The following is a 22,813-nucleotide window of genomic DNA, read 5'->3' as shown; positions in this document are numbered from 1 at the left end:
AGGTAGAACCCTCCAAGCTTCTTCATGGGTAGAAAACCGGAATGGAGAAAGAATGTTCCAGTGCTTGGAAACTTCCATTTCCGGATTAGATGATGAGCTGTTTGATCATGATAAGGGAGATTTTCTTGCCAGCTTTGCCTGTTTGGCAGAGGGCTCTTTTAAGCTCCAGTTCTTAGAATACATTTAAGCTTTCATTTTTTTTCAGGCCTAACGGTTTCAGAAAACACAATGTAAACGTTATTCCTAAAGACACAAACTGAGAAGCAACACTCCTCACATCTCAAAATCATTCAGCCTAGTTTTTAAGTCCATCATGTAAGTTAGCAAAGAAGGTCCACCTAATTATTTCATCTGCAAAGACAGATGAAAATACTGTTTTAAAGTACATCAAGTGTATATTTCACAGCCCATTTTTAGATCTAATAGCATGGTCTGTTACATCAATCATCATATGGTTGTAGGTTTCATAGATTCAATTGCAATGCTTGTCTGCCCCCTTCTATATAGATGGCATGAAATAAAACAAACTGGAGATAGATGCCATGGAATTATTTATTTTGAGAAATGATTGCACATTTTTAATCATGTTTGCCATGGTTAATTAAGTAGACCTGCTCAGGAACAAAATTAATCTTTAGGCTGGCTTTATTTTTCATTTTGTAGTATACTGTGTCTGTATATGTTGAACTATAATTTATTCCCAACAACACTGGTGTTTCTGTAGCACACTCAATAAACATCCAACAAAGGACATCCCCTGCATTTTGTTACTGCTCAAGCAATTTTCACTTCAAACTATGTTATTCTTTACTCTTTGCTTTCTTGTCCAGTTCTGCACATCAGATGTCTATAATTGCCATCCTCCAAATTGCATACACAGCCTGTTAATTTCTCACATCCAAAACAGGAGCACAAGAATAAAGGCTGACTAAGACAAGTATAATTGCTGTTCACTAGAGCAATCCTCCGAGATCCAAATATAGAAAAGTTTGTAAGCATATATTTAATTTAAAACATGCTTGTATTTCCATTGCCTTTGAAAAAATATGTTTTATGTTAAGGCTTCTACAGAAATTCTCACACTTGAATTATGCACATCCTGAAGACCTTCACTGGACCCACAAACTGAGCAGATTTATTGCACTAAATGAAACCTTCTTTGTCTTTCAGAAACTAAATTCCTTTATTGTCTTTACACTGCAATAGATTCACACTTCAATTTAAGATCTAAAATGGAGAATGGAAATATGACATACACATTAAGTGAAATTTCAGATATGAGAGTTCCTAATCTGCAAAAAAGCTTCACTGGAAGTGGTTCGTTCTTAGCAAATTACCTGTGACAAGTCAGAATTTCCCTGATCAGCCTCTCAAATACTCAGTGTCTGTTCAGAGGAGTATCTAAAAACTCATCATGCCCGGTCCTTGACGAGGAACAAGAATTCAATTCAAACTGAAAACAGGCAGTGCTGGGAGAGGTTCTGACATTCAGAAAGGGTAGCAGGATAAAAGAGAGAGAAAAATGACAGACTCAGTCTGCACCATTACTAAAATTAGATCACTTCTTTTGTTCTCCTGAACCTTCTGCTCTATTTGCCAGGAATCATATTAGCAACAGAAACTGTGAGAATCTGTCCAACCTTATTAGAGAAGCCGGACACAAGGAAATTATGAAAATCTCTTCTAAATGTATTTGCACATAAAAAGAAAAAAGGGAGAGTTTTAGAATTCTGCAAGGTTAGATCAAAACCCATGTCAGAAAAACTGGACATCAAACTAACAAAGATTAATTAACAGTATTGCAGTCTGTCACACATCAGCACAGCACAGGACTTTATAATTTCTGTCTTTTTATATATTGTTTTACTACTGAGGACAGACCAGGACAGGCTCAGAGGTGTGCCCAAGGCTCTTCAGAGTTTACCCAACCAGTTTACCCAAAATGCTGCCCTACTGTCTAAGATACAGTTTAATATTGCCACTCAAAAGAGCTGTGAAGGTCCAGCTTTGCTCCTGGGGAGGATTTGGATGGTTGGCTGGGAATCCTTCTCCATGTGGAACCTAACAGTCTTTAATGCTGTAGGGGCAAGAGATGATTCTGGTGTATACCAAGGAATCATGGCTGAACTCCTCAATATTGCAGGAATTTCACAGCAGAGTCTTCACATTGAGATCTTCTCTCCGTGGGCTGCTCTTTTGAAGACACAATTAGAAACAACAGATAAGAACTAATTAATACTTTAAGTGGGGCACACAAGGGAAATGTGATAGAGTGATGGCATCAGGCTCCTTCTCTAGTCTGATTTCACTAGAATAGCTGGTAGTGGCTCTTCCATAGCCATGTCCATAGCTTCATGGTTGGGACATCTTTTAGGAGTGGCACAGTGACCTAAGAAGGCCCTTGTCCTCCTTCCTCTTGGAATGGCCACTAACCCTCCTCAACAAGGCAATTCCTGACATCAGACCACTGCTTTTTATTCCTCCTTAGGCAAGTACCAGCCCCACCAGGAACATCCCAGTTCTGAGTGGATTGAGGCACTTTTTGCACCATCACAAACCAGCAGCTCAGACCTGCTTCTGGAGAGATGTTTGCTAATGACCAATGCAGCAGCTCTACACTTAATGAACATCCAACTTCCTCCAGGACACCTTCATTCCCAATATCACACAAAGCCCAAATGTTGCACGGAGATCTCTGAATTTTCTTGGTCAAGAGTATTTGTTTAGGTCTTTGAGAAGTTGGATGCTGTACAGTGGTGACCTAAGCCAAGTTTTAACAAGCACCAAGTGTGTACATGACCATTTCTAATTGGGTGAAGTGGTCAAGGACACAGGACACACAACCTTATTGGTGATTCAAACATTCCTACTCCACTGGAAGCTACAAAGTGTCCTGGAGCTCCAGCTGTAAGAGCTTGTGTGTCGCTGGAGTGGAGAGTCTCCCCCATGATCTGTCTCTGTTCATATTCACAACATTCATGTGGCCATGGACTGGGGTATAAATGACAACTGTGAAGGTTGCATGGCCACAGGACTGTTGCACCCTGTCAAACTAAAGATGCAGAATATCTCATAGTCAATCCTGGGTTGTCACTTGCAATTCTAGCAGTACAAAAATTTGTGATTTGTAATTCTCTCTCTGTCCCTTTCTCCTCAGATCAGTGACAGATTCTCAAAATACAGCAATTGAAAGAGACTTCCAAGAGAAGTGAGTCTTTCCCAAAACATAAAATATTTAACTAGATTGTTTCCATAATCAAGATATTTTCAGCATGAAATGCAGAGAGGAGAAAAAGAAGGAAAACCTTACCTTAACAAAAAGAAATCAGCTCAAAGCTCCTGATTTTAAGAATATCCTACACAAATTAACCAGAAACCTGCAAACTCAGTGTTTTATTGTTCATCTGAAGCATACAGTTCTTATAAAATCCAAACCACAAAGTTAAATTGATGAGAAATACTCTTGTGTTTTAATGTTGTAAAAACAGCTAGGTTGGAATACAGAAATTACTTGAAGCATATGTTTAGCTGCCATGCAGGAAGGACACCTGAAAGACAGATGATACTTCAGTTGCTAAAACTTACTACATGGATGTTACACTGGAACTCTTAATGGTTGCTCAGGAATGTCAACAAAAGCCTTTCCCTTTGGGAAAACATGGGTATCTTCCACATGTAGGAATGGAATACCTTTTCCTAAAGTTTATTTTTAAGGGATAAAGTCACCCAGAAAGAAGTGAGCTCCTCTGCGTGTTTTTCTGCCAGCCTACGGCCACATTGTCGAAAGGCATTACTTCCAAAGGAGCCACAGGAAAGAAGTCATGGATAACACACATCCAGCACACACAGATTTCCAGAAACCTACACACAGCCACAGGATGGGTTTCTGTAGGATGCAGGACAAATAGACTGAGTAAAACAAGGAGTCAGATTCGCTCTGATATCCTCCCTTTGGGAATACCAGCCCGAAGATTGCAATAAAACAATAATTAACTTTCGGCATCAGGAAAAAAATTTCCATAATCTAATTTGAAAGTAAACTCTTTTTTTCTCTAGCAGTAAATCTCTTTAAAAAAAAATCCTACAAGCTCTTTTTTTCTTATAACCAATAACTGCAAGAAAGCATCTGTTTCCCCTACCATTATAGCTGCACAAAAAGTTGCATTTCCAAACAGAAAACATGTTTTTGTTTTATCTTTAAAGAGAAGAAAGGTCAGTAAAAAAATATTTGTACCTGCATTACTCCAAACAAAGTCAACACTAAAAATATGGAAATGTTCATATTCAGGGAGTTAGGACTAATAGACTTTTCACAAACTGAAACTAAGCAAGCCAAAAACCAAGTCCCAAATCTGGGAATAGTTTATGCGTATCATAATTTTGAGAGGATCAGGAGTCCTTTTAAATTCAGTGAGACAGTTCATGTTTCCAGCTACACATTGTGCGATAATTAGAAAAAGACAGCTGCAGATCAGCAGAATTTACCTGGAACAGTTTACTCTGTTAACAGGTTTTATCTTATTTTATATGAACAAGAAAATTTTTAGAACTCTTCAGAGAAATAAATTATTATGCTCCCTTCACCAGTAGCTTGGAGTTTGAACCAACTGAAATTCTGATTTATTCTTTTGAGTAAGAATGAAAATATAGAAAAATTATTCCTAAGAGTTTTGAAGGAGTTTTGAAACACAAGTGGCAGAGCTTGCAAAGAAATAAATCCAGTGTCTGCCTCCCTCACTCTGCTGTTGTAATTTAGGATTTAAATATTCCAGAAGAGAATTGTCATCTTTACAAAGTTGTAACTGAATTGGGAAACTGGGACAGCATGCAACTTGACAACCAAAATAAATACCTGCTATTGACCTTTAGGAAATTGCAAAGAGATGCTATTTACCTTGGAATACCTATGAGATATAAATAATTTTAATAGAATTGCAACAGATACATCTGAAAGAGAGGATGACAAAATATTAGATCAAGGATAGTGAAAAAAGCATATTTTTTAAAATTTATTATCCAAGAGGCTGGAATCATCTGTGCCACTGAGCTACATTTAAAAGAAATTCAATAAAGAGAAATGGTTATTTTCCTCTGGTGGTATTTTTAAGGTTCTACACTCGATTCACCAATCCAACTACCTTTTTATTATCTCTGAAGAATAAAGATTAACAGACCTACAAAAAGGTTACGATGTTTCTGATAAGAACTGCTTACAGTTAGTCCTTTGTCTGTCATAAATTCCAAGCACATTGTTGTGTGTTAAATTAGGTATTCAGATTAAAATGGATATAACAGTTTCTAACTATTTACATGGTGATTGTTCTAAAAGGTATTAAGGTAGACTCGTGTGCCTCGGTGTTAATACACTGAATTACACATTTCAGCATTATTAGATATAAATTATATTATGCATGCTGACTCTGATAAATATTCTCAATGTTTAAAGAGTGTAATTTGAAGTGGTAAGTAGTACAGCAGTATCTGGATTTATAGTTCAGTTTCCCACTGAATGCTCAATTTGACTGTAACTAGAAGAAAACAGAAAGCATTTGGTTCTACCAGAGGCTAAAACCAGTGTTTGTGTCCTGAATTAATACATAAAGGCTATTAATATTCAGGATTAAGGGAATTTTGAGGGGTATTCTGTTATGGTATCAGAATGCTGGGGGCCTTCTCGGTCTCTGCAGCTCCCTACAGGAGGGTGAAGCCAGGTGGGGACCGGGATCTGCTTCCAGGGAACAAGGGCAGGATGAGAGGACACAGTCTGAAGATGTACCAGGGGAGGTAAGCTGGACATCAGAAGAATTTCTTCTAGGAAGGATGGTAAGCCATTGCAATGGGCTCGCCAGGGAAGCGGTGGAGTCACGGCCGCTGGAGGTGTTAAACACTGGCGGGGCACTCAATGCCACGGCCGGGCCGGCACCGTGTGTTCGGTCATGGGCTGGACTCGCTGATGCCGGAGGTCTCTTCCACCCGGGCTGATTCGGGGATGCTGCGGGCCGTGAGGGAGCGGGAGCACCGCGGCCCCTCAGCGCCCCGGTACCGAGCCCGCCGGGGAGGCGCCGGCAGCACCCCGGGCCCGCCGGAGCCATTTCCCGCAGGCGGCACCTCCTCACCGCCTGCCTCAGGCGGGCAAAATGGCGGCGGCGGCTGAGGGGAGGGAAAAGGGGCGGGCAGAGAACGGCAGCGCTCCGCCATCCTCCTCGTCCTCGTCCTCCTCCTTCTCCCACCGCCGGCCCCTGCCCCGCTCCGAGCCCGGGCCACAGGTAGGTGCCGTCCCCGCCGAGGCTCCCTGCCGCGGGTTTGCCCCCCGGCCTTTCCCCTCCGGACACCGCAGAGGTGTTTTTTGTAATCGCTTGGTGTTGGGTGTTTTTATTTAGTGCCTGCAGCAGAGGTGAGGGGAGGTGGGTGGGTGGAAAGCCTGGTGGGCCAGGTGGGGGCCCCACTGGTCAGGGGTAGACGTGCCTCAGGAAAAGGAGGCCAGCGACCCTTCCCAAAGGTGATCCCTGGATGCTCGTCCCATAACTGGATGGTTTGTGTTGTCCTGAAATGCTGTATTCCCGTTCTCGCTGGGGAATGGAATCAGCACTGCTGAGCAGGGGCTCCCAGCCTGTTTGCCTGGCTCCTGGCTGGAAGCTGGCCTGCAGCACAGCGGGGTCTTTACCCATGGATGCTCCAGGGAATCTCTAACCAGGGGTGTGGGCACACAGGTGGGCAGGGGATGCATCTGCATTTGGTGGGACAGGGATGCCACAGCCTCCCACCTGTTCCTCCAGCTTATCTAGCAGGCAGCTTGTGGCCCTTACTTATCCTGTCGTGAAAACACATGTAAGACCACCGAGGTAAGGATTTTTAAGCCCTATGTGTTTCAGCTGCTCAAGTGGCAGACAGCTGTACACATACTCTGTAATCTGCTAAAAATAAAAGCAAACCAAGCTCAGCTGATCCAACATCAGCCCACGTGAAGGATGGTGTTCATTTAGACGAAAATTCATGCCCTCCTGTGAATTCCTGCCTGAATTTGTGGCAAGGTTTGCTTTGTTTCCCTTTGCAATAAGGGCATAACGAGGTTATTGCGGGGAAAACCTGTGAAGTGATTTTATGGCGTTAAAGCCCTTTTTCCATCCTTGCTGTGGTGCTATCCAAGTGGCACGGATCCCCCCAGTGATGACAGACTGTTGTGCTAGGGCTTGTTTGGGTATCCAGGCAAGTTGTGAAGTGGGGCCAGGCCTGTATGTCAGGAATGTGTATTGAAGCCAGGTCCTGTAAACACTCACAAATGTGTGGAGCCTTGTTGCTAGGGCTTTGCACAGGAATAAGACATGGAGGAGTCCCTCTTTGAAGTCCTGATGTGCTACCTGACTAGCTGGAAGCCAGGAGAACAGCAGAGGGAAGAGTTTCCATAGTTAGCGAGCTTCAGCAAATAAATTCACCTCTTTTTGTGGCTCGTTTTGGAGCAGAGCCAAGTGGAACTATATTGTTTATGTGCGTAGATTCTTGTGTCTCACACAAAGATGCCTATTGTTTACACAGAAACTGTAAGAGGAATGTTTTGCTAACATTTGGTTAGCAATATAAACTTACAAACACAAATGCAGACTGGAACTTGAAACAAAAATAGCCCCTCTGAGAGCAGAAAAACACAGCTGCCCAAAAACTGTTTTTCAAGGAAAACTCTACACCTCTTGGTTCCATATTTTCTTTTTAAACTCAGCTTTTGTCATTTCTGTGCCTATAAAGCTTCTACTACATGTAACTATCCCAACAACTTAAGCTCCATGCCCATGTACCCTCTAAACAGCTTATTTTTCTAAAGCAGATTGACTGAATTCTGATATTTTATAATTACATTTGAAATTTGTTTTTAGTTGGGTGTGTCGCTGTTACATTTTCAAATTCCTGAACTGACTGGGATGAATTCCCCTCTCCATTGTCAACATGTGTCTTTTCCATTAGTTCCAGCAGGACTGACTGCTGCCTTCTCCTTACTTTTAAGAACTATTTAGTGGCTTGAAATGGTATTACCAAAAAACCTGTGTTTGCAATATTTTATTTAAAACAAACAAACAAACAAACAAAAACCCCACAGCCTACGTAAAGAGTAGTTACAGAGCCTGTGGGGTCCTGCTTTCCATGGTGGTGTATTGCCTTAGTGAACGCAGAATGCAAATCAAATTTTCAGTCAGGATAATGTGTAATATCTCATTTACACTGTTTCCAACTTCATTTCTCAATGACCAGCATCTGCCAACAGTAGTGACTGATACCTGTTTAAATAAATGGGGTGAATTGTGCTCAAAAGGGCTCAGAAATGTTTGGTGCTGTAGAAAAAAGGGATCGCAGAAGTTTGAGGACTCTGTGGCAGCCAAATGTTTAATTTTTAATGTCTCACCAGTGATGGCAGTGGGTGTTCATCAGATTGTATGGGTCCAGTGGAAGAAAGTCAGAATTTCAGTACTTGCACTTCTCCTAATGCATACCATCTCTTTTTTAGAATTATTAATTACGATATTGGCACTGCTTTTTCTGTGCTGTTTTTTTCACCCTATTTCTTAGCTTGAATATTTCTGCCTGTCACGCATAGATTTTTGCTTTCACGATCAGTAGCACAGAATTATATTTGAATATCATAGTTACCACCTTACATTCATTGTTTCTACATTGCCTGATCCTCTCTAAAAGAGTATTCAAACCTATTTCTATTTGGTGGGTCATTGTAAATGTCTACAGGTATCTTTTTCTTTCCTTTCTTTCAGCTTTTTCCATTGGCACAAAGAAGAATATGTGCTGATTCTTCTACAACTCAGAAGTATTGGGTTATTTTTTTATATATGTTTTAGAAAGCAGAAAGTGAACTGTTAATTTTACATTACAGTGAGATCCTGTCCTGCAACTGGGCTGTGTAAGGAGAACAGTAACAGTGCTGATGTGAAAAACAATTTGTAATACTTCTGCTTACATTCTTTAACATATTTATGCAGAAAAAGCTTTATTCCATAAAGCTTTGATTTTTTTACAGCACCTCTGTGTGCCTGTGTCCCTGCACTTGTGTGGCCGTTCACTGAAATCACAGACTCTGTACACAGAGATCCTTCACAGGATTTGGAATTGGAGGTCTGTGGCAAGGTGTGATTGGAATCAGGTTGAGTGGGAAGAATGTCAGTTTTAGGAAGGTATTTGATGGGGTGATGGGTTGGTTTTATCATCTCCCAAGAACAGGTTATATATTTTCATTTGCAAACTTCAGATGAAAGAATGTGTTCACACTTTAAAACAGATGGTTGCTTACTAGTTGTATTGTGGGAAGGTCTAACAGCAACACATCAGAACTCCACTGTAACTTGGTAAATAAAAAGAAGACACAGGAATTCCGTGGATTCTGAGTTCCAGGATCAGTAATGTGTCTGTGTATTCATTCTGGTCCCTGACAGGAAGGATGATCCCCAGGCAGCATTCCTGAGCCATGAGGATGGGGCCAGATGTCCCCCTGCTCAATGACTACAAACAGGAATTCTTCTTGAAGCGCTTCCCTCAGACCCTGCTGGGAGGTCCCCGCTTCAGACTGGGCTACTGTGCCCCTCCTTACATCTACGTGAACCAGCTCATCCTTTTCCTGACCCCATGGCTGTGGGGAGGAGTGGGAACACTCCTGTACCAGCTGGGAGTGATGCAGGAGTTCTGCACGGCAGCGCTGTCGGGAGGACTCATGTTTGTCACTGCCCTCGCTCTTCAGATGACAAACCTCTATGCAAAGCAGAAAACAGTGACAGTAGAAAGAATGCAAATTCAGAATACCCTGACAGATGAAGATGAGTTTGAATTTTCCAGCTGTATAGGTTCAGAGACAGTAAAATTTATTATTCCTGGCAAGAAGTACATAATCAACACTGTATTCCATTCCCTTCTGGCAGGGGTATTGTGTGGGCTGGGAACTTGGTATTTGCTGCCAAACAGAATAACCTCGTTATACAGCAACATTGGAGGAACTGTTGTGATCTTTGTGTTTGGATGGGTGACCATTTGTATAGGAGAGTATTCATTAATTATAAACACAGCCACAGAAACAGCCACTTTCCAAGCACTGGATCCTTATGAAATCACTGCTCTGATGAGACCTTTCTACATTTTTGTCTTTATTGCAGTGGATCTTGCACACAGGTAAACGCAATCATGCATTTAGCCACTTTAAGTGATGGTTATTCTGTGTATTTTTGATGGGAAAGGTTAAATTAGTCTTCTGAGGAAAAATTATTTTGAGATTTTAATCAACTGTAGTAACTTCAAAGGAGGAAGATTGAGGCACATATGATAAAAATTGAAGGTCTGTGCTGTTTATAAAAGGTTGTTAAAATTTTATAGCATGCCATGTAAACTAAGAAGAGCAGTTTGTAAGTAAGAGATAGGTAAAACTATCTTCTACCATGTCATTGTTCATATTTTTGTATTGAAGCGTTTGCATCTTTATCATTTTAAAGGATGTGTTTTGAAAACAAATGTTCCTGACTTGGAATCATAAATCTAAACACTGCAGGATTCAGGATTACTGGATTTATGTTCAGAATTCATCCTGGAATACTTTCTAATTTAAGCTCTGTAAAGTGATAGCAGAGGCTTTTATACAGGCAAAAAAAAAAACCCAACAAAAAACAAAACCCAAACCACCAAAACAACAACAAAAAAACCAAAACAAAAGCAATAACCAAAAAAACCTCTGAATATGGTTTTAATGAACGGGTAAGAAATTGGAATATTGCTGTGGCTTTGTTATAAAGATTTTGAACTTGGATTTTTAAATTCTTTTGCAATACAAAAGAGCTATTTCTGTCTACAAATTAGGAGACTGAAATCACTTTTTTTTTCAGCTGAGTGTCTTAGCTGAAGTATTTGTAATATCAGGCTCCTAAAACAAGATGCTTTTAGATTTACTCTGCATTCTTTCTCCCTATCAGGTGATATTTATAGGATTTGGTCACATGCACACATTTTATGGCTGGGGTACTTGAGATACATTGAAAAACCAATGTTCAAGTTTGCTGGTTTTGCACTGTGAGATGTCTTTGTTAATGATTTACCCTAATTGCCACTTCAGGTGAGGTATGAGAATTATACATGTGGCCTCGGATTCCAAATTCTTCTATTCAATTTCCTGAGGAGAAGATTAAGACATTGTCAGAATTCCTGATAAAATTCCTCTGAGGCTTGCTTACTTATTAAAAAGTAGAGAGACAGCAAATATCTTGGCAGTCTACTACCTTTAATTGGTGAAGTACATATGGATTAGAATTTATGCAGATTTCTAATACTGATCTTAATGGTTCTGCAGGAAGATTTTGACACTTTTATGTAGAAATAAACTCTCTTTAGGAATATACAATATTATACAGGCAGCATGCAGTTCTTCCAGTATTAAAGCTTAGATCTTAGGCCTTGAAATTGCATAAAATTTCGCTTTTGTGTTTCTGAAAAAAAAACTTCACAATTTTTTGTTAAACAGTGGAAGCCTTGGAGCCTGTGGATCTTTCTTTTTTGCACAAGTATTTTTTCAGTGTATTATCTCAACACTAACAAAAATAATCAGGATAATTGCATCACTGTATTCATCTGAAGGATTCAAATCTTTTAAATGAAAATTTAGTCTGTGTTCTGATGTTCTAATTAATGTGTTACTGTCCCAAGCATAAATATATGTCCTTATTTTTCCTTTTAAAAAATATTCATTAGGTTTTATAGGTTGAATGTGTAATGTTTTTACTTTGGGATTTGCTGTAGTAATTAAACAGGAAGTCTTTCCACATGGAAATTATTTTTCCCTTCACAGAAGTCAAATCCATTTCTTCTTTTATCCAGGTTTGCTGTCAACGCCCCCATTCTAGAGCAGACAAACCAGATTTTGCACATCCTGTTTCTTTTTCTGCCATTCTTGTGGGCACTGGGAATTCTGCCCCCTCTTGATGCACTTTTTCTCTGGGGAATGGAACAACTGTTGGAGTTTGGACTAGGAGGTTCACCTATGTCAAGTAACACAAAGTAAATGTTTATACTCTTGTAAAATATATCAGTATTGTTTATAACCTTTTTCTTTTCAAGCAAATCTTCTTTATTTTCTCCTTCACAGGTTGTTAGTAATGTTTCTCATTTCTGCTGGAACAGCACTAGCATCGTATTTCATTCCCAGCCCCCTCGGTGTGATCCTCTTCATGACTGGATTTGGGTTCATACTGAGTCTTAACCTAAGTGAGATTGGGTTGGCCTTCAAACACACCATGATCAGCCATTCAGGCTCCAACAAATCCAAAAATACACACAGAGGTCGTAGAATACAATTTGGGTGGAGGGAATTTATTTTCTATGTGACTGTGTTGACATTTGCTCTCACAGAAGTGAGCCTGCTGCATCAATTTGTGGGCTCCTCATCATTTTCCCAAGGCAGTCCCCAGGCCATAGCAAGCTACATTCTGCCCCTATTACTTGTAATGATGTGGATTCTTAGAGAGATTCAGGGAGTTTACTTGTTTGGAGCCTTCCGAAACCCCTTTTACCCCAAGGATGTCAGGACTGTGGATGTGTTCATGGAGAAGCAAAGAAGGCTAATGAAAGTTGGTGTTGTCAGGAGGATTTTACTAACTCTAGGTAGGAACACGCCACTGTCTGTTGTTTGTTAGATGATGCTTGTAGGGAGACTGAAACTCTAGAATTGCTGTATGTGCAAGATTCTGTGAATGAATCAAGGGAAACCAAGTGGCTGGAAATACTTGTTGGTGTCTTGTTAAATTGTGCATTGAGGTCAAAGTTACTGGTTCAGCGTATTTGAAAGTGATTGAATTTGAAAGTGATTTTATTTATTTCTTTTATAGGGGTGAACATAAAAAATTGAGCCTTTTAAAAGCCCAGCTGAGAAAGCAGGGCCTTTTAAAGGATTTTAGTTACAACTGCAGTACCCACTTTTGAAAAGATGTACTTGGAAACAAAATGAATTGAAAGTCTTCAAGCTGACTAAATATTTGGTTCTTAGAGCTTGCTAGTAAAGGGAAGAGCCTCCTTTCTGGTAGGTTAGAGACAAATGCATCTACTTTGTGGGAATCAAAAATTGATTTAAAGTATTTCATTTTATAAACAAGCATTAGTTTGGGAAAGGAGATTGATGACTACTATTCCATATTTATTTTTACTTATTTGAATTTTCTCTTGAGGAAACAAATAAAGGTCAAAAAGAACTAATATCAAGAAAGAACTAAGCATTGATGTGAATGTTCGTTGTCCTGAGCCATTAGTGCAAATAAATTGTTTGATATTGTGGGACTGTAATACAAAGAGGAGTTTGCGATGATGAAGGGAAGGTTTCTCTTTTCATGCTGGGATTTCCATCCTGCAAAAAGACTGCTTACTTCTGTTGACTTTTGTTATGTTTTTGGAAGGAGGTCAGTGATTCTTGTATTTCCATTGCAGTGTCTCCATTTGCTATGATAGCGTTCCTGTCACTTGACCATTCACTGCAGAACCCGCATTCCGTGTCTGTTTCCATTGGATTCACAAGGATATTTAGGATGGTAATTTGAATTTTAAATATGTTAGCCTTAGAAATGAATTTTAGCCTTAGAAATGCTCTTCTACATGATTTGAGAACCAAGGTGACCTGGAGGAAATATTCCAGGTCATGAAAGCAGAGATAAATAGATGTATATTTTAATATATTTCTAACATATCTCTATTTTAGGTCTGGCAGAATACAGAAAATGCCTTACTAGACATGGTGGTTGTGTCAGCAGCACAAATGTTGGTGTTTAATCGAGACCTCTGGTGGAACAGGAGCCTTGATACAGGAATCAAACTCTTGCTGGTAATGTAAAATGAAGCAGATAGTTGTTACCTGAATTCTCTCCTATTGGAGAATTACAGAGCCCAGAACCCGGCAGATAGAACCCAAAAATTATACCACCAGTGATAGTCATTGTCGTCAAGTTCCTGTAGCTGTGCTGAGCGTGCTGCAGGCTACAAGCCCGCGCTTCCTGCCTGTCTGCTGCAGGTGGGCCTCGTGCGGGATCGGCTGCTGCAGTTCCTGTCCAAGCTGCACTTTGCCGTCGCCATCCTCCTGACGTCGTGGACGGAGAAGAAGCAGCGCCGCAGCTCCAGCGCCGCCCTGATCGCTCTCAACGTCGCCTTCTTCCCCGTGCTGCTGGCGCTGGTGGCCGTGTCGGCGCTGCTGTCCTCGCCCCTGCTGCCGCTCTTCACGCTGCCCGTGTTCCTGGTGGGCTTCCCGCGGCCGCTGCGCAGCTGGCCGGGCCCCGTGGGCGGCAGTGCCTGCGTGTGCCCCGACACCGTCTACTACCGGCAGCTGGTGCCCGGCCTGGCCGCAGCGCTGCAGTCCGCACTGGCCGCCGGCGGCCTGGGTACGTACAGACAGCTCTCCTCCCTCTCACAGGAGTGCAGGGAGCTCATTCTTCCCCTGTGCTCGGCACTGGTGAGGCCACACCTCCAGTGCTGGGTCCAGCTGTGTCCCCTCAGTTTGGGAAGGACATTGAGGGCTGTGTCCAGCTGTGTCCCCTCAGTTTGGGAAGGACATTGAGACGCTTGAGCGCGTCCAGAGGAGGCAACGAGGCTGGTGAGGGGCTGGGAACACAAACCCTGTGAGGAACGGCTGAGGGAGCTGGGGGTGTTCAGCCTGGAGAAAAGGAGACTCAGGGGTGAACTTATCACTCTCTACAGCTCCCTGAAAGGTGGCTGTGTCAGGTGGAGTTGGTCTTTGGAATGAGAGGACTCAGTTTTCAGCTGCACCAAGGGAAATACAGGTTGGATATCAGGAAAATGTTTTTCACAGAGAGAGTGGTTAAGTATTGGAATGGTCTCCCTGGGGAGGTGGTGGAGTCACCATCCCTGGATGTGTTTAAACAAAGACTGGATGTAGCACTCAGTGCCATGGTTGAGGTGTTAGGGCGTGGGTTGGACTCAATGATCTTGAAGGTCTCTTCCAACCTTGTCATTTTGTGAATTCTGTGAAATATTGCAGCTGAATACTTCAGGAAACATGGTTTTGCTGGAGAACTGGAGAATCTGGAGTTGAAAACCTTGTTTCACGCTGTGGGTTAAATCTGATATTCAAAGATTGCTCAGGAAAAGGTGGTTACCATTATTATCCTTTTTGTACAGCCAACAGTAGGACAAAGGAGAACAGCCACAAGTTGCACAGGGGAGGTTCAGGATGTTGGGAAGTATTGGATATTGGGAAATACTTCTGCATGGAACAGAGGGTTAAGCACTGGAATGGGCTCCCCAGAGAAGTGGTGGAGTCATCATCCCTTGGGCCCTTCAAGGAACAAGTAGATGTAGCAGTTTGTGATGAGGTTTCATGGACGTGGTGATATCCAGTCAAAGGCTGGGCTTGATGATCTAGGACATCTTTGCTAGCTAATGATTCTACAATGTCTCCTTGTCACAATCCTGTAAAAACAACTCTGATTTGTTACCTTTAAGGAGATACTAAATGGTGATGAAACAATATCAATCCTAATCTTTCTGTACTGAACAAAAAGGGTGGAATGCATTGATCCCACCTAACTGCAGGCAGTAAATTGGGTTCTTCAGCCAGACAGCATAGAGAAGGATGTGTGTCAGACTGTGTCTGTAGGTCTGTCTGTCTTCATCAATCCCATTACTCAGCATCCAGAAGGTGACTTTGCTAATTTGGCTCTGTTAATTGCTTATGGTGAATATTGACTGTATGTTTGTGAAATACGACGTAGCCTAAGTTAGCAGTAAACAGCTGAGAACAAACCCTTTGATAAGATTTAATGTCATATCTTGTGCAGGCAGCTGGGGTAGGATTGCAGCAGCACTTGTGGGTTTACAGCCTGTGAAAGGCATCATGACAGAATTACAGAGACAGAGGTGAAGAAATGCCCAGTCTTTTTCCCAGCTGGAGACAGAGTAACTGTTCTAAAATTGTAAGGTCATTTTCTTGAGAAGCAGCCTTTGTGTAACCTAAATAATCAAAAGATTGAAGCCCTTAGAAAGAGGCAAATATTTACATAAGCCTCTTAGAAAATGGCTTATGGCTGGAAAAAGTGGCTTAATATTTGAAGGCAGTGGAAGTTAACCTTAATCATGCTTTTCTGAAGAATATATCCAGGTGCTTTACTAGAAAACATGTGCTGCATTTTCATCACTGGTTAGAAAGAGGTACTAAATCAAACTAGGAAGTCTTTTTTCTCTAAAGAAGGATAACTTTAGTTTATCTACTGCATTAGTCCATCTATGTTTTATATGTACAATAGATACATTTATTATATCATAATAATTTATATCAGTCATATATATATATGTTATTCATCTCTTATGTCTATCTATATTATATATATATACATATTTTTGTAGGGCTTTTTTCCCCATTCCCCTCATGGCTGTGGTGGCATGTATGCCTCAGAATAAATAATTTAAAAGACTAGTCTTGAGGGGTAAAAAGTCTCTTCTTTAATGGGAAAATCTGTGAATGAATGTCTTGAAGCAAGAAAAACTGTGGTGTTCTCAGATGAGTTCAAAAGGAAGCAGTACCACTTTGTGTGTCACTAATTTAAACCCATAGATTTTTCTGTGTAAAGGAGTTTTAATAGCTTTAACAGCTAGCAAGAAAGGAATTAAAATCTTTGCAAAATGTTAGCAAGAAAATGCACTTCATTAGCTCAGTGGGATAGAAAAGGTTACTTAAATTTTAACTACAGCTTAATGGTTGGTTTCACTGATTTCATCTTACAACATTTTAAAACTAAAATTCTCTGCAAGTGAGTGGTCACCAGACATGAGTGACAGCAGAAGCAGGTCATAAACTGGCAGCAAATGTCGTGCTGAAGAATAGAACCATTGTGTTGGAGGATTGACATTGGCCTATAGTTCAAATACAGTCTAAGCACCAGTTCTGAGGAAATTTGGCATTGCTCTTTTTGTGACATAGGTAAAAAAGAGAAAAAGGTTGGGTGGGTGTTTTGGTTTTTTTTTTTTTGAGTACTAATTTGCTGTTGTTCAGGACCTGATTTTCAAATTCCAGTTCAGTTATATTTTTATTTCTCTGATAACAAATAAACTTCCTACTCCACAGCAAATTGGGCCATTAGGAAACTCATGTGCTATGTCATGATTCTTTAATATATTCTCAGTAAGAAGGGTTTTAGGTCACCAGAGAACATCAGTGGGAGCTGTGTGGTTGAGAATGCAGCCAAAAAATGATCTTTAATCGTGAAAGTCATCTCTGCAAAGGGAATTGAGGGTGGTGTTGTTGTTCACACCTGGTCTGGTCTGAATAATGCAGTCCTGCAGTTGTGTGAAGTTTCCCAGCTTTCCACAGTTTTTTCAAAGCTTCAATTTCAGCCTGTTTATTCAAGATTCTAAGGTTAGCCAGTGTTAACTGATTGTGATGTTGATGCAGAAATAGTTTGTGTTTGCTGTTGAATCCTTTCATTGGCATGTAGAAAAGGTAATATGTGCTTTTTGTCTGGGTTTTTTTCTTGCCTAGGTCTCTCTCTGCCTGGCTCGCATTACTTGTGCCGCTTTCAGGACAGGCTGATGTGGATATTGGTGCTGGAAAAAGGCTTCACATACTGTGGTGTTAACATTAAGGTAATTGCATGCTGAGCACTGAGATGTTGATGCCTGGAAATAGTGCAGAGGTTTAGCTGTGTAACTGATTTACATTTAAATTTCTAAGATGAGTGTTATATTAATTAGTCTTGCAATTTACATGAGTAGCAGATGTGAATTTTTTATCATTTAGCTTGTAACACAATATATTTAATAAGCTGGCTAATAAAATCTGCATCAGGCAAAGATTTATTTAAGTCATTGATCTGTGCCTAATACTGAGTTGAGTGCTTTGTTATGTCTAGATAACAAGAGATATCTGTTCTCTCTAGATAGATTTGTAGATTCAATTGTGGAAATACTGACAATCACCTTGTTCAGAATAATTCTGTTGCAGGCAAACAGCTTGCTAGTGTTTCGAGTTATGTCCTGGTGAAGACTAACAGGAAGTTTTCATGTGTGCTTTAGGGGCTGGAACTGCAGGAAACATCCTGCCATGCTGCTGAAGCTCACAGAGTGGATGAAATTTTTGAAATGGCCTTTGAACATCAGGAGCACACCAGGATTCTGTCTCCCAATCCCCACTTTGGACACATCCTGACTCCCTGTACTGTTGTTCCTGTGCGGCTGTATTCTGATGCCAGGAATGTGTTATCTGGAATCATTGATTCCCATGAGAATTTAAAGCACCTGAAAGATGATTTTGTTAAAGTGCTTGTATGGATGCTTGTCCAGTATTGTTATAAAAAATCAAAGACGTGGGAAAGCCCAGGCAGTGCCAACAAGAGCAGACAAGGATCATCTCCAGAAAATCAGCCTAGTGGTGCAGTGAAAGGACCCAGAGCTCTGAGGGAAGAAGACAGCTTTAGTGTTGATACAGTGGAGGACTGGACTGATGACAGTGACATTTTTGATTTTGAACCCAGTAGCAGAACAAGAGACAGAAAAGAACTTGATCAGTTGAGACTGACACCAAAAGTGCACCTGTCTATTCCAGGGTCTGTAGAAACACAGAGCCAAGATTTCCTACAAGAAATGTCACCAGAAGATAAGTTAAACAGAGCTGTGGTGCTTGGGCTGCCTGCTGTGGACAAAGGGAAACAGCCAGAAGTTTTACCTCATGTAGAATTTAGTTGCTCTTACTCAGAGCTGCTGAGCATCCCTGAGGAATGGAGAACAGCGCCAGTGCCTTCTTCCAAAGTCAGTGAAATGAGGCAGAGGTTTCCAGAGGAATGGTACCACTTCGTTTTGAGCCAACTGGACTTTTTTCATCTGAAAGAGAAGCCTTCCAGTTTACTCACAGACCTTATGAAAGATAAAGCTTTGAAAGACCTGTACATGCACGGGGTGTTGTCGTGTTGCTTTGGGCTGTTTGGGCTGGATAACGCCGTGCCTGCCCCTCGCCACGTGTTCAGGGCATACACTGGAGGCATTCCCTGGTCTGCCGGCCTGGACTGGCTCACAGGCAAACCAGAGCTCTTCCAGCTGGCATTGAAAGCATTCAGGTAAAAGAAAACCATTTCCTGAGATCAGAAAAATTAGAGAAGTGTCATTTCAGCAATGTTTTGTTAAACCCATATAGTTTAAATTTATTTGTAGGTTTTTCCTACATGAGTATTGCCCGTGACTCCAGGCAGTGAAGCCTGTGGTGTGGAGTTTTCTTCTTCTTTCTCTTCTCCACAGCAGCTGCCTCCAGTCTGCTGTGTTGAGGGAAAAACAACTTATTTTCATTGTCCCCACATCTCAACAGTTGTGTTGGATTTAGATATTTGGCACCATCTATCACCAGGCAGTGGGGAAGTGTTGGAGGTGAATGAGAGATGTTTAAACTGATGTGTTTTACATGTGGGTGAGCTAAAAGTGCTCCCAGACTGACTGGCAGTGACTCAGCTGACAGGCAGTGACTGACAGAGTTGGTGGAGCCTCTCCACCCTCTGTGGCCTGAAGAGCCTTTCTCCCTGCTGTCTTTGCCACACAACTGACTGTGCCATGTTCTGCACCTTTCAGATATACCTTTAAACTTATGCTGGACAAAGCCAGTCTGGGCCCAGTGGAGAACTTCCAGGAGCTGGTGAATTACCTGGAGGAGTACGAAAGCGATTGGTACATTGGCCTGGTGTCAGACCTGGAGTGGCAGCAAGCAGTTCTTGAGGAAAAGCCATACCTGTTCTCTCTGGGGCATGACCCAAGCATGGTAAGGAGAAAAATTACGAGGTCAAAGATTGATTTTCTTTTTCACTGTTCTTTTTTCCCCCTTGTAATTGTGTTCTAAAACATGAAGGCTCTGCAAGGTTGGTTTGTACGAAAGAGGAACTGGTACCACTGTTGTCGCAAACCCCACTGCACTGTTCTTCAGATGCAGCAGCCTTTCCTGATTCTATTCCAGTGGAGGAATTGAACTGAGGGGACTGGTTTATACTTTGCTGTGTTTGAAGTGTTCACAGAGTGTGGTCCCAAAGCTTCCCCCAGTGCTTTGTAACCAAAACGCTCTTGTCCCTTCTCGCACAATGCACTGGACATGTTGATCTGTTTGTTCCTTAGGGAATTTACACAGGGCGAGTGCTCACCCTGCAGGAGCTGTTAGTCCAGGTGGGAAAGCTCAACGCCGAGGCCGTGCGAGGCCAGTGGGCCAACCTGTCCTGGGAGCTGCTCTACGCCACCAACGACGACGAGGAGCGCTACAGCATCCAGGCACACCCGGCCCTGCTGCGCAACCTGACCGTGCAGGCGGCCGACCCGCCCCTGGGCTACCCCGTCTACTCCTCGCAGCTCCTGCAGCTGCCTCTCTTCTAGGCTGCCCGTCTCCAGTTTGGCTGTTACTGGTTTGTCTTTTCCTCTGCACGTTGGGAATCAAATGTCCGCGCTCCCTTCGTGCGCTGCAGGTCAGGTGTTCCTCTCAGGGTGGCGCTGCCAGGCCAGCGCACGTCCCCGGCACAGAGGTGGTGCTGCCAGAACCTTCAGCAGGCAGGGAGCTGGGGACTGGTTTCCTGCTGCTGGAACACGAGACACCATTGCCTGTGTGGCTGATGAGCCACAGGCTGAAATTCTCTTCTCCAGTTTACAGAAGAGCAGCATAATTCTGATCATTACCATCATTCTGATCATTAACCATTTTTGGTGCATTCTGGTTTGGTTTTTTTTCCCTTGGACAGGTGACTTGCACTGCCAGTCAGGTTACAGCTTCTTGTAGTGTTGTCAACCCCAGAGTTGGGAACCAAAGTGTACATAGGACTATTTATATGTTGGGTTTTTTTATTCTGGCCATATTATATTGGACTGACTTCAGTTCTAGCATTTGTTACATGACTTTCACTGATCTTACTTATGTGTGGTAAATTATCAGCCATGCTTTAACTAAAGTAAATTCTAAGGGACAATTTTTACCAAACTACTTGTTTTGGTAAAAAGAATTTGTATAAACCAATGTGTGCTCAATTGTTAGCCTGGGTGACTTAACTGGTGAAAGAAATAAATATATATAATTAGGGGAAAGAGGAAATTTTAAGAACAAATGGTATGATTTCATCTCCTTGTTCCAGTATCCATATAAATGATATATATTATATATATCTATATATATATGTTGTTACTTGCAACCTCTGTCCACTTCTCTAACCAGTCTTCCACAAATGCAGTGAGAGTTTGATGATGGAGGGATGGTGAAAATCCAGCTGTCTGTGCCAGAAGTAATTTATTTTTTTTAACCTCACTCCAGGCTGGAACAGACTCAGGCAGCTGATTTGAAACTTTACAGGTCACCTTGAAAACAGGTCCAGGTCCAGTTTCCAGTGGCTCATTTATGCTGTTCACTACCACCAGTCTTAGCACATAACTGTGTTTTCTCAGCAGGGCAGTGGTTGCACTGTAGGCAAATGCTGAGCAGGGAGTTAGGTAATTGTATTTCCTAGTCCTGCAGAATCAATTTAAATCAGACCTGCTCCATAACTGCAGCAGTACTGGCTTGGAACTCCCAGCCTTGTGTGATTCTGAGCACATTCACTACTTTTACTCCTCACTTTTAAGACCTTTTGTCTCAGATGAAATTTGCCACAGAACCTTGTACTCGGCTGCTGGCTGTTCTTTTTGATAGTGGTCAGAAATGATTTTTAAAACTATGCAAATGTCGTAGTGGATTAACAAAGCAGGTTGGTGCCATTGCAAATGCAGAGCCATGAAAGGAGCTTATAGAGAGCACCTATTTCAGCTCCCTCTCAGAAGGAACTACCCTGGCAAATGTTTACTCTGATTTAAAACTTCCAATGCAAGGAGTGTCATGAACTCCTCAAGCAGTTCATTCCAGTTCTTTGCTGTTCTTGCAGCAGCTGGAAGGTTGGAGTGATTTCCTAAATCTAATTAACCCTCCCTTGCCTCGTTGTAAATCTCTTACTACTTGTCTTCCATATGGTGACAGAAAATTTAATTATCTTTTTTTTGCAGCAGTTCTTACTCGAAGATGGCTGTAATTTCTGCCCTCAGCCTTTGTCTTTTGTAAACTGAATAAACCAGCTGAGAAAAAACTGAAGAGATCTGTGATCCTTTTCCCTTCATTTCTGTGTTCTCTCCATCTGCTCCCCAGCCTTGAGGAAAGCTGCTGCTAACTGGGCCCAGTGTTCCAGCAGAGATCCTGATTGGCACCAGATGGAGCAGCACAATTAGCGACGGGCAGAGTTCCTGCTGCAGCACAGGAATGTGGAGCTGGGCTCTGCTGCCCTGCCACATCCTGTCCCCTGCTGTCACAGGCAGCTGTCCCACACCCCCACTCACAGCCCAGGGTGGCCACAGCCCTGAGAGCCCGAGTCACAGTCCCTCACCTTACACCTGTCTGCATTCTGGTTTTGGCAGGAACAAGGTTAAAACTTCCTGTTCTGTCCCACAGCTCTGTGCAGCCAAGTGCTCCTGTTCAGCTGCTGTTTTCCTTGTGTGCTCTTGAACCAGGGCCTGTTTGGTTTGGAACAGTTCTTTGATTCCTCTGGAATTCAGCAATCGGAGCACCTTCAGCCCTGGCCTTGTTGGGATTACTGATGGCATCTTCGTACTGCTCTCAGCAATGGGATTGAGCTGGGGACAGGCCACCCCATTGTTATCCCCTGTGACCCCTGAACTGCTGTTTTCTAACCAGGTGTGTGCAGAGCTTTATTTCATTCTTCCCAACGCCTGCTTGCTTTAGATTGTGATGTTGATCACACACAGGGAAGTGTAAAGGCAGCAGAGTTGGGAAATGTTCCAGAGTTCTGATGTGTCAGAAATG

At 42.1% G+C, this 22,813-nt stretch overlaps 1 protein-coding gene across 3 annotated transcripts; it reads left to right on the top strand.

Annotated features, from left to right (window-relative positions):
* The first annotated feature begins 6,125 nt into the window (after positions 1 to 6,125).
* PCNX4 (pecanex 4) lies at positions 6,126 to 22,087 on the top strand. Of its 3 annotated transcripts, none has more exons than XM_063399577.1 (11): positions 6,126 to 6,266; positions 9,432 to 10,158; positions 11,848 to 12,027; positions 12,116 to 12,630; positions 13,447 to 13,547; positions 13,715 to 13,837; positions 14,024 to 14,387; positions 17,501 to 17,604; positions 18,034 to 19,070; positions 19,573 to 19,759; positions 20,107 to 22,087. In XM_063399577.1, exons 2-11 carry the CDS (start codon positions 9,464 to 9,466, stop codon positions 20,356 to 20,358), a joined length of 3,558 nt encoding a protein of 1,185 aa, XP_063255647.1. In that variant the 5' UTR covers positions 6,126 to 6,266; positions 9,432 to 9,463; the 3' UTR covers positions 20,359 to 22,087. The 3 variants fall into 3 exon arrangements, with proteins under 3 accessions (XP_063255647.1, XP_063255648.1, XP_063255649.1); XM_063399578.1 differs by lacking the exon at positions 6,126 to 6,266 and adding an exon at positions 8,932 to 9,114; XM_063399579.1 differs by lacking the exon at positions 6,126 to 6,266 and adding an exon at positions 8,932 to 9,126.
* Positions 22,088 to 22,813: the final 726 nt, after the last annotated feature.

Source organism: Prinia subflava, chromosome 5, assembly GCF_021018805.1.
Source record: "Prinia subflava isolate CZ2003 ecotype Zambia chromosome 5, Cam_Psub_1.2, whole genome shotgun sequence".
Lineage (NCBI taxonomy): Eukaryota > Metazoa > Chordata > Aves > Passeriformes > Cisticolidae > Prinia > Prinia subflava.
Note: the sequence above shows the minus strand (reverse complement) of the source record. Positions and strands in the feature narration are given on the sequence as shown.